Source organism: Nelumbo lutea, chromosome 6 (genome assembly GCF_056320005.1).
Source record: "Nelumbo lutea isolate HS-2025 chromosome 6, American lotus-T2T, whole genome shotgun sequence".
In the NCBI taxonomy this organism is placed as follows: Eukaryota; Viridiplantae; Streptophyta; class Magnoliopsida; order Proteales; family Nelumbonaceae; genus Nelumbo; species Nelumbo lutea.
The window spans coordinates 12,475,035-12,488,833 of record NC_142689.1 but is presented as its reverse complement, the minus strand read 5'-3'; the positions used below and the strand labels follow the sequence as shown (position 1 = coordinate 12,488,833).

The following is a 13,799-nucleotide window of genomic DNA, read 5'->3' as shown; positions in this document are numbered from 1 at the left end:
ACAGGTTAGTTTTCTTCTCAGAGATGACATGGTTAAAGCTGAAACAATTTCAATCCACGAGTATCGCCTCTTTGAGTCACACAACTTTTGTATATCATGAGTATCGATACTTTTAACCATGGTTTCGTATTTTTATGACACTGGAAATTTAGTTACAGATACCAAGAAATTGAATTGGACAAATCACAAATGTGAAGACAAAACAAACCTGAAATTTACATTCTATTACAAGCTGGATCGGATGCAAGGCTACTCAACCAGACCATGTCAGCTCTGACTGTTTCATCATCATCATTTCTATGCCAGCTCCACAGTGCATGAGTTGCATTCACCACCTGAAATTGGCCACGCCCAAAACTTGCTTCCCTGAAAACTGATATTTCTGGTTGGGGATCCAAATACCTGCACATATATTTTTGGTTGACGTTGTATAACGATAATTAATTACAAGTTAAAGCTCAGAAAATATGTGATTCAATTTGCAGACTTAACAGTACTAAGTAGACTAGTTAATTACTAGAGAAGATCGTCAGAGCTGGTAGCTGAAACAACTTACCTCCTGCAAAGGCCTTCACGATTCCCACCATCTCCAATGGTGATATGCACTGGACCACAAGCATTAGCTTGCCCTTCATAAATTCGAGTCTGGAAATTGGATTGATCAACGGTAAGATAACAAAATAACTCAAATTATCTAGTTAGTCACTATATGAAATTTGATTATTTATTTTGGTTAGCTTTTGTTAACAGGCAAAAGATTGAAGATTTTCTTTTTTTGAATTTTAAGAGAACTCTGTGGGTCTCTTTAAAAGGGCCATTTTCCATTGTTGGTTCCTGCTATCTGGAAATTTGCTAGAGGTGGACTGGATAAGGACCTAATTTTTTGCATTTATTTGCACAAAGTGACCTCTTGTAGGTTTGGACCCACGCTCTCATATTTGTCAGTCCGAAATTTTACCATCACACCAACCAATGGTGTTTGTTAAAGAACCATTTTTAATTAAGAATATTTTTTTTTTATCAATTTCTTATTAAAGTTTTCTTAAATACAAAGAAAAGGGGACTAGAAAAGGAAAAACTTTGACTTTTTTTGAAAAAGTGCTACCCACATTATCAATAAGACACTACAGTTGCATCCCGATGTGTCACCATCGGTGCGGATAGCAGATTTGAGCTTGGAAAAAACAATTTGGTTTGCTCGATAGCTTCTTGGGCATGACATGTCACCATCGGTGTTCGATAAAAGAAGAATATTTGCAACCAATATTCTTTTGGCCGAAGACAAGCGAAGAACTGAGTGGGGGTAAAACGTAATGGATAAGAATCTCCCAAACAGCCATAGTTTTTCCCCTATATATTTCCCAAGTTATTCTTGGTCAGTTTATTAAAATTTTAATAGATCTGGCCCAAAGGTTCAGACCCAATAAAGTGCAAAATTCTATTTGGTTCACGAGAATAAACATCTGGAATTGGAATCAGAATGGTCCATTCTAATTCTCAATCATTTGGTTGTGCAGAATTGGAATTACACTCCTTTTCTTGATGAAATGACAGTACCCCATTTGAGAGAATATCTATTTCCTCCTCCCTCTTTTGGGAATGAGATCCTATTCCAGTTTATTCTAATTTGATTCTGATTCCCATGTGAATTAAGCAGATTATAGGAATCGACCATTTCAATTCCGGTTTTGAGAGACTTTGATTCCAATTCCTATTCCGATCCAAGTGCAAGCTAAAACGGACCCTAACTTTTTTAAACCTGAAACCCGACTTTCACCTCTAGTTATTCTCATTATTTTTATGCAGTTGCATCTTTCCCTACATTTTCTTTCAAACCAAACACAGCCTAAGATTCCAGCAAGCAGTATTGAACCTCATGATTGAAGACAAAAAGCTAGGGAAATGAACTTACGAAGCGTTCATAAGCATGGACGTGACCAGCAAAAACAATGTCCACGCGAGCATCGAAAAGCAGCTTCTCCATGGCTTTCCTCATCCCTTCTCCTTCATAATCCCCCTGATGAGCAGTGTTGGAATTATACCAAGGCGCGTGGACAAGCACAAGGAGCCATGGAGTCCTCTCTCTGCTGACTTTTGCCAAGTCAGCTTCAAGCCATTTGTACTGATCGGAGCCTGCTTCAAAGCTTGTATAAGACCCCAACATGATGACGTGGACCCCTGCGACTTCGAAGGAGTAGTAGAGGTTATAGTTGGACCCACTTTCCTCGAATGGCATATGCCACCTGGCATTGTAGGATGTGAAGGGGTGTGCATGGATGACAGGGATCTTCTCTATCTCATGGTTGCCCTGTGTCACCATCCAAGGCCGTTGACTGGAAAGTGGTTCGACCAGGCGGCCAAATGAGTCCCAGAGTGGCTGGTTGAAGTCTGCATAAGATAGGTCCCCGGGCAAGAGCATCACATCGTAGCCGGATCCAGAAATGTGCTGAAGGGTTGATTTTGTCCACCTGGTCTGGCCTAGATCACCTAAATTTCATATGAAACATCAAGATTCTCAAGTAGCGCAACTAATGAAGTCAAAAATGATAATGGGCTGGATCAAGCCCAACTGATCCACTACATGCCTAGAGTCAGAATCATGAATAGCGCTCTGCCAATGGGTCAGGTCTACAAACCGACCAGACTCCTTACTGGTTATGTTGTTCCGGTTTCATGGTTTGTGTCTCGCTTAATAATTGGGTGAGGATTGGTTTTTGCTGTTCGGCCCGAACTGAATAAGAACCAAACCGATTATATAGTTAATAATAATAATAATAATAATAATATATAGAAATATCCTGAGTTTTCTATAATTTTTATTACATTTATGTCTAAAAGGGTAAATATTGTAGATGGTACTTTTCATTAAAAACACCGGTTTCATCAACATATGAACAGTTTATTATTTTGTCTTCATTTTTATTAAAATTGTTATTATCATGTATAATTAGGTCTAACCAAGTCAGAATTCATTATCTTAATTAAATTCTGGTTCGGTTCTGGGTCTATCTTATGGGAACCGATTAATAATTAACTGGTTGGGGAGTGGTCCATCCTGTTTGGAATCAGACCCGATCCATTGACAGCACTTTCATGAAGTGCTGGGCCAGGCTGACTATCGTTACAACATGGGCTGCACCAGTTCTTGCATGCTTTCAGCCCATGTAGTTTTACTATTTCTTCATGGTTCCGTGTTATTTACCTGCCACAGCGAATGTAATGGGAAGCTGAACCGGAGGGGTTTTGAAGCTGAATTCACGAGATGAGTTGGATCCACACCGGTAGTAGTAGACTGTATTGGGCTCCAAGGGCCCAATTACTACATCGTGTATTTCTCCCGATTTATACATCAAATACTCGTACGAATAAGTACTTCCAGTTGCAGAGTAACCGTGAGTCCCCGCAGATGTATCATATTCTACTGTTGCTGGGCTTGTATGTTGGGTAATCCACATTATTCTCATCTTGTCCTTACCCACTAAAGATATGTGAACCTGCAGCAATATAATATGCTTTTTTATTTATGAAAGATGGTATATATCACGGTGGTATCAGTTGCCTCTTTGGGGGCCTACTACTAGATCGTCCAAAATCCAATCCCAGGGCCCAATCCCAATTTATGAGGAAAGTGTGGTCAACAGCTAATAGGGTCCACCAACCAAGTACCGGATTTTTTTGGGTGTGCCCATCAATCGGTTAACCATCATTTGATCCGAAGTCCACGTATTCAAACGGATAAAACTCCCGATTAATGGAATGAAAAAAGTGGACAAGGCACTAAAGCAGGAGCCAGGAAGACAGATTGGAACGCTGTTTTCTTCTACGGCTCAGTTTGGAAAGAGTACAAATGCAAATATGTACAGTGCAAAAAGAATATAAAATATAAGATTTTGCACTTTATATATTTGCATTTGTACTCCTTCCAAATTCAGCCTAATGAAAATATAAATAATTAAGGGGCATTCAATTTTTGTTTTCATGTTCTTGGACTAGAAAAATAAGTTGGTTTTGTTTAAAAAAACAATACATAATAAAAACAAATTTTTCAATATATATGGAACATGATGTTGAATAATAAGATAAAACATATACACAACCAAGAACATATTTATTATATTTTTGTTTTAAGAAATCAATATGTTTTTAAATAAAATTGTTTTGATTTATTTCTTAGAGCATAACAAGAAAAATAATTCACGTTGTAGAACGCCCCCTAATTATGTGTTTGACTGCAGTACAAATTTATTCACACTGATGGTAGTGTAAATGATTTAGGCTGTGTTTTGTTGCAATGCAATTTTATTTGCATTAGTATAAATGTATGGGAGTGCAAATATAAAAAATGTAAATTCTTGTTTGATTTTATTTTTTGATTTCACTTTGTTCTATTTTATGTCTTAATTTACTTCATTTGTAATCAAACAAATTAAATTAAAATTTAAAACAAAAATAGGTCAAACTTTACCCTCGAATCATTTGCACTGCCATAGTTTTGCATCAGTACAAATATATTTGCATTGCAACCAAACAGAGTTAGGTGTGTAACTTCTGATTTATTTTCGTTTTAAATTCTGCCTCGTTTTGTTTGATTAAAATACAAATGAACTTTATTTTTTTTATTGCCGTACAAATGAAATAAAATAAGACATGAAGCATACTAATATAAAACCCAAAACAAAATTAAATTAGAAATTGCATTCTTTTCATTTGCAGTCCTGTATATTTGTATCAATGCAAATAAAATTACACTGCAATCAAACACAACCAAAGGCAAAATGATGAATTTTAAGTAACAAAAAGAAGAGAGAAAATGGGGATTTAACACAACTGTTCTTTCTGTTCTGAAGGCTGACTGTGTTGATTTAACCCAAAAGTTGACATATCAATTGAGCAAATTAACGCAACAGAAACAGAAGCAGCAGTGGTTGTAGTACCTGTTGGGGCGAAGTTGAACCCAGATAGTTGGTCGGAGGAAGGACGTCGAGGGCGTCATGTTGTGGTGGAGGATTAAGGCAAACCACAGAGCGAAGAAAGGCTGCAGTGAAGGCGAAGCCAAGAGCCACCGTCAGAAGCTGTCCCCGAATGGCCATGGCTGCAGAGAACGAGAACCAGCAGCGGCACCACCAAAGAAGAAGAGGAAAGAAGATCTCTCAAAGATTAAAGACCATATAACTCTTCCCTTCACGGAGAAGAGTGTCCGAAAGGGAGGGGCATTCCTTTCTTGTCCAGTTCTCTGCTGCGTATTTAAATTTTACGGGTACGTACGAATGGAAGTATGACATATTGACACATTTATAAAACTTGGATTGTCTTACCACGTGGAGCAACAGCAATGGAGCCACGTGTTAAGTTTTCTATAACTGTGCTGTGCTACCCTTCCTTTTATTTGCTGCTTCTGACTTTCACAACAAAGCTGGTCTGCGCGCACTAAACCCCATCAGCCTTTGACCGCTTTTAGAAACGTTAGATTGGAATCTATTAACTGGGTGGGTCTAGTTATGAAATGTGGCATTTTTCCTGGTGGGGTGGGCTCCACATTCACTATTTTATATGGCAAAGTTCACGTGCACACAACATCATTATAGGAAAATTACGTGAACAAGCCAACTCTGGAAGAGTTTTCTTCTGGATAAAGAGAAAACTACAACTGCAGTAGAATTAGAGTCAAATCACAAAAGGACAAAACATAAACAGAAACAGTACTTATGTAAAAGCAAGGCTTAAGGGGGGTCTAATTTTGTCCCTTTGTCATTTAAAGTTAATCCTTGGTGATGCCAGCTTTGCGCTTGGGGAAATCTTCCATGGGTGGTTAACTAAAAGTCTAATAGCTGTATTTCTTGATGTCAAATTCAAGAGAAAATAATTAACAAAAAGTGTAGATAGCTTTCTTCATTTTGCAATTAATATTACTAAACTCCTATGCATCCTCTCTTATCCCTCCTCCCATAACCAATCTTCAATCCCAAATTGATTTTGATGTGTTTACATGAAGTTTTCAAATGATGAAGATCTGAGTGTAAAGAGAGAAACTTCGTCAGAATTAACGGTGCATGTATGGGAAGCTAAAAAATTTATATCTGATATTAGCTCTCTTTCCCAACAGAAATATATTTATCTGGATAATTACATATATCCATATTCTTTTATTTTTCATGTAAATAAGGCAATGATCATTTTATCTATAAAAATCTATTATTAAAAATGACATTATCTGGGAAAGTATTGGCAACTTTCCCCATACCCACCTAGAAGATGGAAATTACTTACTCAGGAAAATAAACTTTTCCTGGTCCCCATATAAATCTGAAAAAAAAAACATGAAATTCTTGATCAATAGGAACCAAAATTCCATTGACCAACTTTCCCCCCTCTCAAAATCTGAGAAAAGAATGCCCCCTAAATAGGTTGAATTGTCGAAGGAAAGCACCCCGTTGAATACATGTCACTAGGTCACCCAAACACTCCAATAATCATCGATCTGTATCTTTTGACAAAGTTTTGCTAGGTTATATATGGAATATTATGGTCAGAGATATAATGGGGTTATCTTGCTTGTCAAATACTTAATGTCATAATTTTGGAAGTTTTGACTGAATTAATTAAAACTACCTATATAAAATTTTATATATGTTTAGTTGAGGCTATTAGAAGATGTTGAATATCAATAGCAATGTTTTCTTTAGGCTGTGTTTGGTTGCAATGCAAATAAATAAGCATTGATGCAAAACATTGGCATGGCAAATGATTTGAGTGTAAATTCTGAGCTATTTTTGTTTCAAATTTTAGCTTATTTTATTTGATTGCAATACAAATTAAGTAAATTAAGACATGAAGCAAAATAAAATAAAATTCAAAACAAAATTAAACAAGAATTTGCATTTTTTTTACATTTGCACTTGCATGCATTTATACTAGTGCAAATATTGCACTAGTGCAACCAAACACAGCCTTAGGATCTATATACCTTCTGGGATGAATTTCCACGGATTGGACAAAACTGAGATATTGCTTCCTTGTCTCACTTCTCACTTTCAAGATTAAACGTCCCTATCTATGACAATGGATGAGTTATAGTTAATAAAAAAGTCCAGCCCAATAGTTTATCAAGTTAAGCATTGCAACTAAGTTCCTTCTTTTGGTAAAAGGAATAAGACTACACTTAATTATTGGTAGTAATCTTGCGCTATAAGTCCTCAAAGTCTCTCTCTCTCTCTCTCTCTCTCTATATATATATATATATATATATATAGTCTTTGGTGATGAATTTCCACAGAAATTCCTCATCATTGGATTCGATAAAATTAGATTTCTTCTTTATTGTCACACTTTCAAGATTCAAGTGTAAGTCCATCCAATAGTATAAAGTCTTTCTTTTTTTTTGGTAGAAGCCAAAAGACTACACTAATTGTTGGAACTTGGAAGTAATCTTGCCCTATGAGTCCTTAGAGATTATGTAGGTTAAGGCTATTACAAGATATTTAATATCAATAGAAATATTTTTCCTTAGAATTTCTACCATAATGATTTGCCATCCAACCCACCGACTGGTCTCCCTTCATCATGATACTTGTGAAATACTCTCATTTCATCGTGATACTTTCTTTCAACATTCAAACTAAGTCCTTGAAGACAATGGAATAATTACTAAAACAAGTAATCTTAAGGGTGTCATAATTTATTATAGAATTTATGCATGGTTAAATTCAGATTCCTTCACCAAATGTGTTGTATTAATTTAGAGTTAATTATATTGTTTCAGTAACTTTTACTTAGAAGATTGCTGCTCGATCGGTTTAATTTTATGAGTCTAATTAGTTTATGACAATTAACCTTGTATAAAACAAAGCATATCTACTTCTCCTTCTTTAAAATGCATGTATGTTGGTGTGTCAATATTATAACAACACAACTACACAAGTTCATCATAAGAGGTGATTTGGTCCTTCCTAAAGTGGAAGAATTTAGCAAAATATTAAAAGAAAAAAGAAAAAAAAAAGAGTGGAAAGTACAGTAAAACCATATAGATAAGGTTTCGCATATTGAGTGCAATATTTGAGCTTTGGGTCTTTCCTCCACACGTACGTTTCAATTGGAAGACCTCTCTATATATATATATATATATATATATATTTGTTTTTAATTACCTTCTAATAAATCTGTTTGGTTTATCAGAAAACAAGAGAAACAGAAAGTTGAGATCTCTCCCTCAACTTTTTCTTTCTCTTGTTTTCTGATAAATTAAACACAGCATTAGTGTTTAATCTCTTTTTTCCATCTATTATTTATTAACTGTTCAAGTGATACTTTTATTTGTAGCATGGCTGAACGAATAATATGAAGGAACATCAGTAAGATGACCTTTTAACAATTCGATTCCCTCCATATACCTTCTTGCACAATTCTATCATCAGATAACATAAGCCTAATTAGGATGTATAACATGTTTAATTTGTATTCCAAAGATAGATAGAATCCATCAGATCAAAACTAACAGCTTCTACAACAACAACAACAAAAACAAATGTTGTCACACCCAAGCCTTGGAGATCATTCCTGCAACATTTTATATCCCACGTCAGTGTTTATTGTCAAGATATACACCTAATCAGTTATTAAATGTGAAAGCAGCAGGGAAAATGCTCATTAATTTACAATTTATGCTCTTTTTGCTTTCAGTAGTAGAAAACTGAACGGGATGCAAAAAGCTCAGTTTTGCATCCGTTTGTTTGTAATTATGTTTTCTACAAAATTTGTACTTTTTGTTTCATTTGCATTTATTTGTAGTACAAATTTTGCATCTCAATTCTATCTCTTATAAATTAAAATGGGGAATTGGGTATTCACACATCTTGCTTCCTCCATCACTCATTTTACTTCTCACAAACAAATAAGACAAAGTAAAATCTGAAGCAAAAGTAAACCAGAATTTACACCTTAGCCTACTAGCACTCCCATACTTTTACACCCATGCAAATGAAAATAATTTGCACAAAGAATATGGCAACAAAGCAGCCAAATACAAATTTATTTGTAATGCATTATTCCTATTTAAAAAAAAAAGTTAGTAAAAAATTTGGTATGTTTTTCATATAAGTGTGTTTAATATATTAAATATATAGATATAAAAATAAATACGTTTAAAAAATTTCTATGCTAAAACATATTAAAAAACATCAATTTTTATAAAATCATTTGATCATTATAACTTATAAGCAATTTTGCTAACTATGTTCTCAAATGTACAATTGGAATGTGCTTTTTTATACACATTCTGACCCCCCAGATTAGAAGGATATTCTCCAATGAAACGTCTGTTCTACTTCAACCTTGTTTACAAGTAGTCGTGAAACAGATAAAACAAACAATAATAATAAATATACAATCTTGCTGGTTGATCTGGTAACACCCGGTTTCCTTCATATTTGTTATCGACTCAACCCATAATTAAATGATCAAATGTGACTTCAATGTAATATGCAGTGAGATGCTGAAAGCTGAATTACTTGAGTATACCAAAATACTTCCTTAACGCCATGAAATTCTGTGAATGTATTCTTATTTGCTCTCCCAAGTTTGAATCCTTCTTAATAAACGTTTCTTTAATTTGAAGTTTTAAGCAGCATCTACTACTTATTCTTCGTTCAATTCTTCAAATGGCGCCCCTCCTCGATCGGCCAGTGCTCAACACAGAGAGAGAAATGGAGAAAACATGGGCGTCTAATGTGCTTTCCTTGCTAATAGCCATCTTCGTCCTCCTGCAATTCGTACAATTACTGCTGGCATCGCCGGAATTTATCCGACCTCCTCCTCGGGGTATTATATTTACTCCACATAACCGCTCTGGTTCCGAACCGCAACAGGTCTCCCTCTTTCTCTCTGTCTGTTCGATTCTTTACAAGACCCAGTAATCTATTTCTCCACTTGATTCATTTTAGAACATGCAGATTTCAGATTTTCGGTGCAGACCCAATTGTTAATTTACAAACCTTTTAATGCATACCCACTAACGTACCCATCTATTTTTCTGCTTCATTGTCAACATTTCAGGTTCATATCTCGTTGATTGGAAGAGATCATATGAGAATTTCGTGGATGGCGGCCGAGAGACACGCCCCTTCAATCATCGAATACGGTAAAACGCCGGGAAAATATGAAGCATCGGCCACCGGCGAACACACGTCCTATCATTACTTGTTTTACATCTCTGGAAAGATCCATCACGTTACCGTTGGACCCCTGGATCCCAACACATACTACTACTACCGCTGTGGTGGAACCGGCCAGGAGCTCTCGTTCAAGACACCCCCATCGACGTTCCCCATTGAATTTGCAGTTGCAGGTTTATATACCATTCATCATTGTCTCATTGCAAGCATCCCCTTACACACTATCTCCTCCTTCCTCTTCTTTGGATGGACTTATCATTTTCACACTAGCAGAGCTGAATCTCAGCTGATTGATATTGCGTAATAGAAATTGCTTGATATTACGTAGGAGATTTGGGACAAACTGAATGGACGGCATCGACCCTGAAGCACATTAACAATAGCAACTACGACGTCCTTCTGCTCCCAGGAGATCTTTCTTATGCAGACGGCCAACAGACTCTCTGAGACACCTTCGGATGCCTTGTGGAGCCATATGCGAGCAGTCGTCCATGGATGATCACAGAGGGCAACCATGAGATCGAAGTTGTCCCTACTGTCCAGCCCCTGGCCTTCACCGCCTACAATGCAAGGTGGAGGATGCCCTTCGAGGAGAGCGGATCCCGGTCCAATCTATACTACTCGTTCAGTGTAGCCGGGGTCCATGTCGTCATGCTGGGGTCCTACACTGACTTCGATGCTGGCTCGGCCCAGTACAAGTGGCTCCACGCTGACCTGGCCAAGGTCGATCGGGCCAGGACCCCATGGATTGTGGCCCTCCTTCACGCACCGTGGTACAACACCGATTCTGCCCATCAAGGGGAAGGAGAGAGCATGAGGAAAGCCATGGAGAGTTTGCTGTATCAGGCCCGAGTTGACATTGTTTTTGCTGGCCATGTTCATGCCTACGAACGCTTTGTAAGTCATTCATTATTGGCAAGGTTTTAAAAACAGTCCCGGGACCGAAACTGTTCTGGCCACTGATTTTTGGGTTGATGATTCTACTGTTTGATTCGAATGAATGAATGACACTTAAAAATAAAATAGTTAAAAAACAAAAAATGACCAAAACTGTTAAACAGGTCAAAAGGGGGTTGATGGGTCAACCGCCTGAGTCAGCTGATCACTGACCAAATCAAAGGTTTTGGCCAAGAACCAGGTTAAGGGTGAAATGAAACCAAATGCCTGAACGGTTCCCGGGCCGAACAGTCTAAGCATCCAGGTCGTGAATGGTTCGAAAATCCTGATTGTCAGCCTGCTATAATTTAAGCCCGGCTGAACCAACCTGTTGCATGCCTTCACCATTAAATTAATTCTGGGTTTTTTCAGACTAGGGTTTACAACAATAAGGGGGACCAATGTGGTCCAGTGCACATGACAGTAGGTGACGTAGGAAATAGAGAAGGGCTTGCTTTAACGCGAGTATATATACAGCATACTACCCCCCCCCCCCCACCCAAAAAAAAAAAAAAAGAAAAAAAAAAACCTGCTTCATATAGTCATATTAAGTTGTTAATTAATTGAATTGTTTATGTTATCTGATTCAAGGTTTGAGAAGCCCAGCCCTCCAATATCTCGGTTCCAAGAGGCGAGCTTTGGGCATGGGCGGCTGAGAGTGGTTAACGAGACGCATGCCCATTGGTCATGGCACCGCAACGATGACCCTGACTCGACCATCTGCGACGAGGTTTGGTTGGAAAGCCTTGCTGCATCTCGTGCCTGTGGGGTTTCACTACAAGCTCATGCACCGTCTACCTCGGATGAGCTTTAAGCTAATCGCTTCCGAATATATAGATGCTTTGATCAGTGTTCATTCGCCCAATATTTCATTGTTGATACTTCCTAGGGGATATTCCTGTAATTCCAGGCCTCAGAACTCATCAGTTATATATTAATCACATACCCATTGACTATATGCAATTGAGTATCAATACAGACATACATTTTAAACAATTATTTTTAATCGTCTTTAAGCAACGGGTTGCTCAATAAATCTTTGTGAGGAAGACGTTTTTCTTTGTTCTCTAAATTCTTCTTATTTTAATTTCCCAATTCAAATTTTGATACCATTAAGGGTGATATGAATTGATCTATTTGGTTTCAATGTTGTTTTTTTAAGAAAGAAAAATTTTATGCTACCAAAACGCTTTTGATCAATCAAACCCTCTGTGAATTTTGACAAATATCAGATGATTGGTTATCACTTTAGTTAGTTACAAATTTTTCTAGTATGTATCGAGTTCAAATCTGTGTGCCCCAAACCACATCCTCACCTTGTATTGAGAACATCTCCTGATAACAGTATGGGAGACATCATCAGGAGATGTTCCCAATACAAGGTGGGGATGTGGTGTGGGGCATTGTAGGGTGCCCCCTTGTGGGCACAGATGTCAACTCGTATATATAATAATCGAACATTTTTAATAATTGTCATAGGTTCAAATTTTATACAAGTAATAATTTTCAATTTCTTTTTGTTAATTAAAAAATGCAATATCAAAATCAAGGCTCAAAAAATGGTGAAATGGGATTTATATAGCAGACCCCGTATAGTTGGAACAAGGCTCAGCAAATTATATTTATATTACTCGTTTATTGTTGTATGATTTTCGGGTATCATAGTAGAATATATATATATATATGTAGTATTTTTTATCAGTTTTTGTTTAACTAGCTTGTTTATATCATTGAATATCTGATTGCAATCGAATTTGATTAAAATCTGATATAAATCCATGGATAATATCAGAAGACCCTCAATGAATCAAATTATGTTCTACTTTTATCAGATTAATTCGGTCCTCCTGTTATATGCGCAGAGAGCTATTACAATCCAACTTCTCTTCTCCTGCTGCAAGCTGATTCAGCCGTGAGACTTGTCAACCAGACCTTGTCACTTTGGGAATCGGCTTCCTTTAGGGCAAAGCCCATTCAAGCAGCTTTTACTGTCTTATATTGAGAATATTTCTGTACTTATATGCTTTATTTTATAAGGAGATATTCCTAATGCAAGGTATCAAAAGACTATAAGAATAGTGTGGGCATAGGTTTGCCCTGATGGAAGCCAATCTCCTCACTTTGAACCGCTTCATCATCGTCATTCCTATGCCAACTCCACAATGCATGAGTAGAGTTTACCACCTGTACCCAAATTCATAGAGAATAGAAAAAAGAATCTCACATTTTTATTGTTGCCCTCCTCGAGAATCTATATATATCTATATATAATAAAATTGGACGGTTCATGTCAACATGTCTCTCCTTTGAGAAGTTATTTATCTATTTTCTCCATTTTTTGTATTTTTTCTTATTTTCTTTTGTTTTAAAAATATAAAACAGTAATCATTGCTTATAAAGACATTTAAGAGAGAGAGAGAGAGAGAGTAATGATAATATAAATCAAATAATATAAATAGGTTGAGGTTAAACATTCAAAAATTATTAATTTAAAAATCCACTAAATTTTTAGTAAAAATAAATATTAATAAAACTTAGTAAATATTAAAAATGTGTTTCAATTCCACTTAAAAATCAAACTTAATAAACGCTAATAAAAATAAGAGATTTAAATATAAAAATATTAATTGATAGTTTTAATAATATTATTAGATAACTTATGAGTTGAGACTTTTATTGTGCATAATGAACTCATTA

The 13,799-nt window shown here is 36.4% G+C and overlaps 1 protein-coding gene and 1 pseudogene across 2 annotated transcripts; one reads left to right on the top strand and one right to left on the bottom strand.

Annotated features, from left to right (window-relative positions):
* Positions 1–109: 109 nt before the first annotated feature.
* On the bottom strand, positions 110–5,218 carry LOC148847380 (putative purple acid phosphatase 20). 2 transcript variants are annotated; one of them, XM_088951601.1, is made up of 5 exons: positions 4,935–5,218; positions 3,203–3,494; positions 1,913–2,487; positions 557–645; positions 110–402 (listed from the first exon to the last, which is right to left on the bottom strand). In XM_088951601.1, exons 1-5 carry the CDS (start codon positions 5,088–5,090, stop codon positions 216–218), a joined length of 1,299 nt encoding a protein of 432 aa, XP_088807727.1. In that variant the 5' UTR covers positions 5,091–5,218; the 3' UTR covers positions 110–215. The 2 variants fall into 2 exon arrangements, with proteins under 2 accessions (XP_088807727.1, XP_088807728.1); XM_088951602.1 differs by having other exon boundaries at positions 1,913–2,478; positions 4,935–5,198.
* Positions 5,219–9,653: 4,435 nt separating this feature from the next.
* Positions 9,654–11,916, top strand: LOC148847379 (purple acid phosphatase 22-like; annotated as a pseudogene).
* The last annotated feature ends 1,883 nt before the right edge of the window (positions 11,917–13,799 follow it).

Bases quoted from the DNA above. Each gene is read 5' to 3' on its own strand.
- LOC148847380 (XM_088951601.1), bottom strand. From the start codon at position 5,090: ATGGCCATTCGGGGACAGCTTCTGACGGTGGCTCTTGGCTTCGCCTTC. The intron at 3,495-4,934 runs GTACTACAACCA...ATATTGCTGCAG, and splicing joins GTTCAACTTCGCCCCAACAG to GTTCACATATCTTTAGTGGG. The intron at 646-1,912 runs GTAAGTTCATTT...TCCAATTTCCAG, and splicing joins TCCATGCTTATGAACGCTTC to ACTCGAATTTATGAAGGGCA.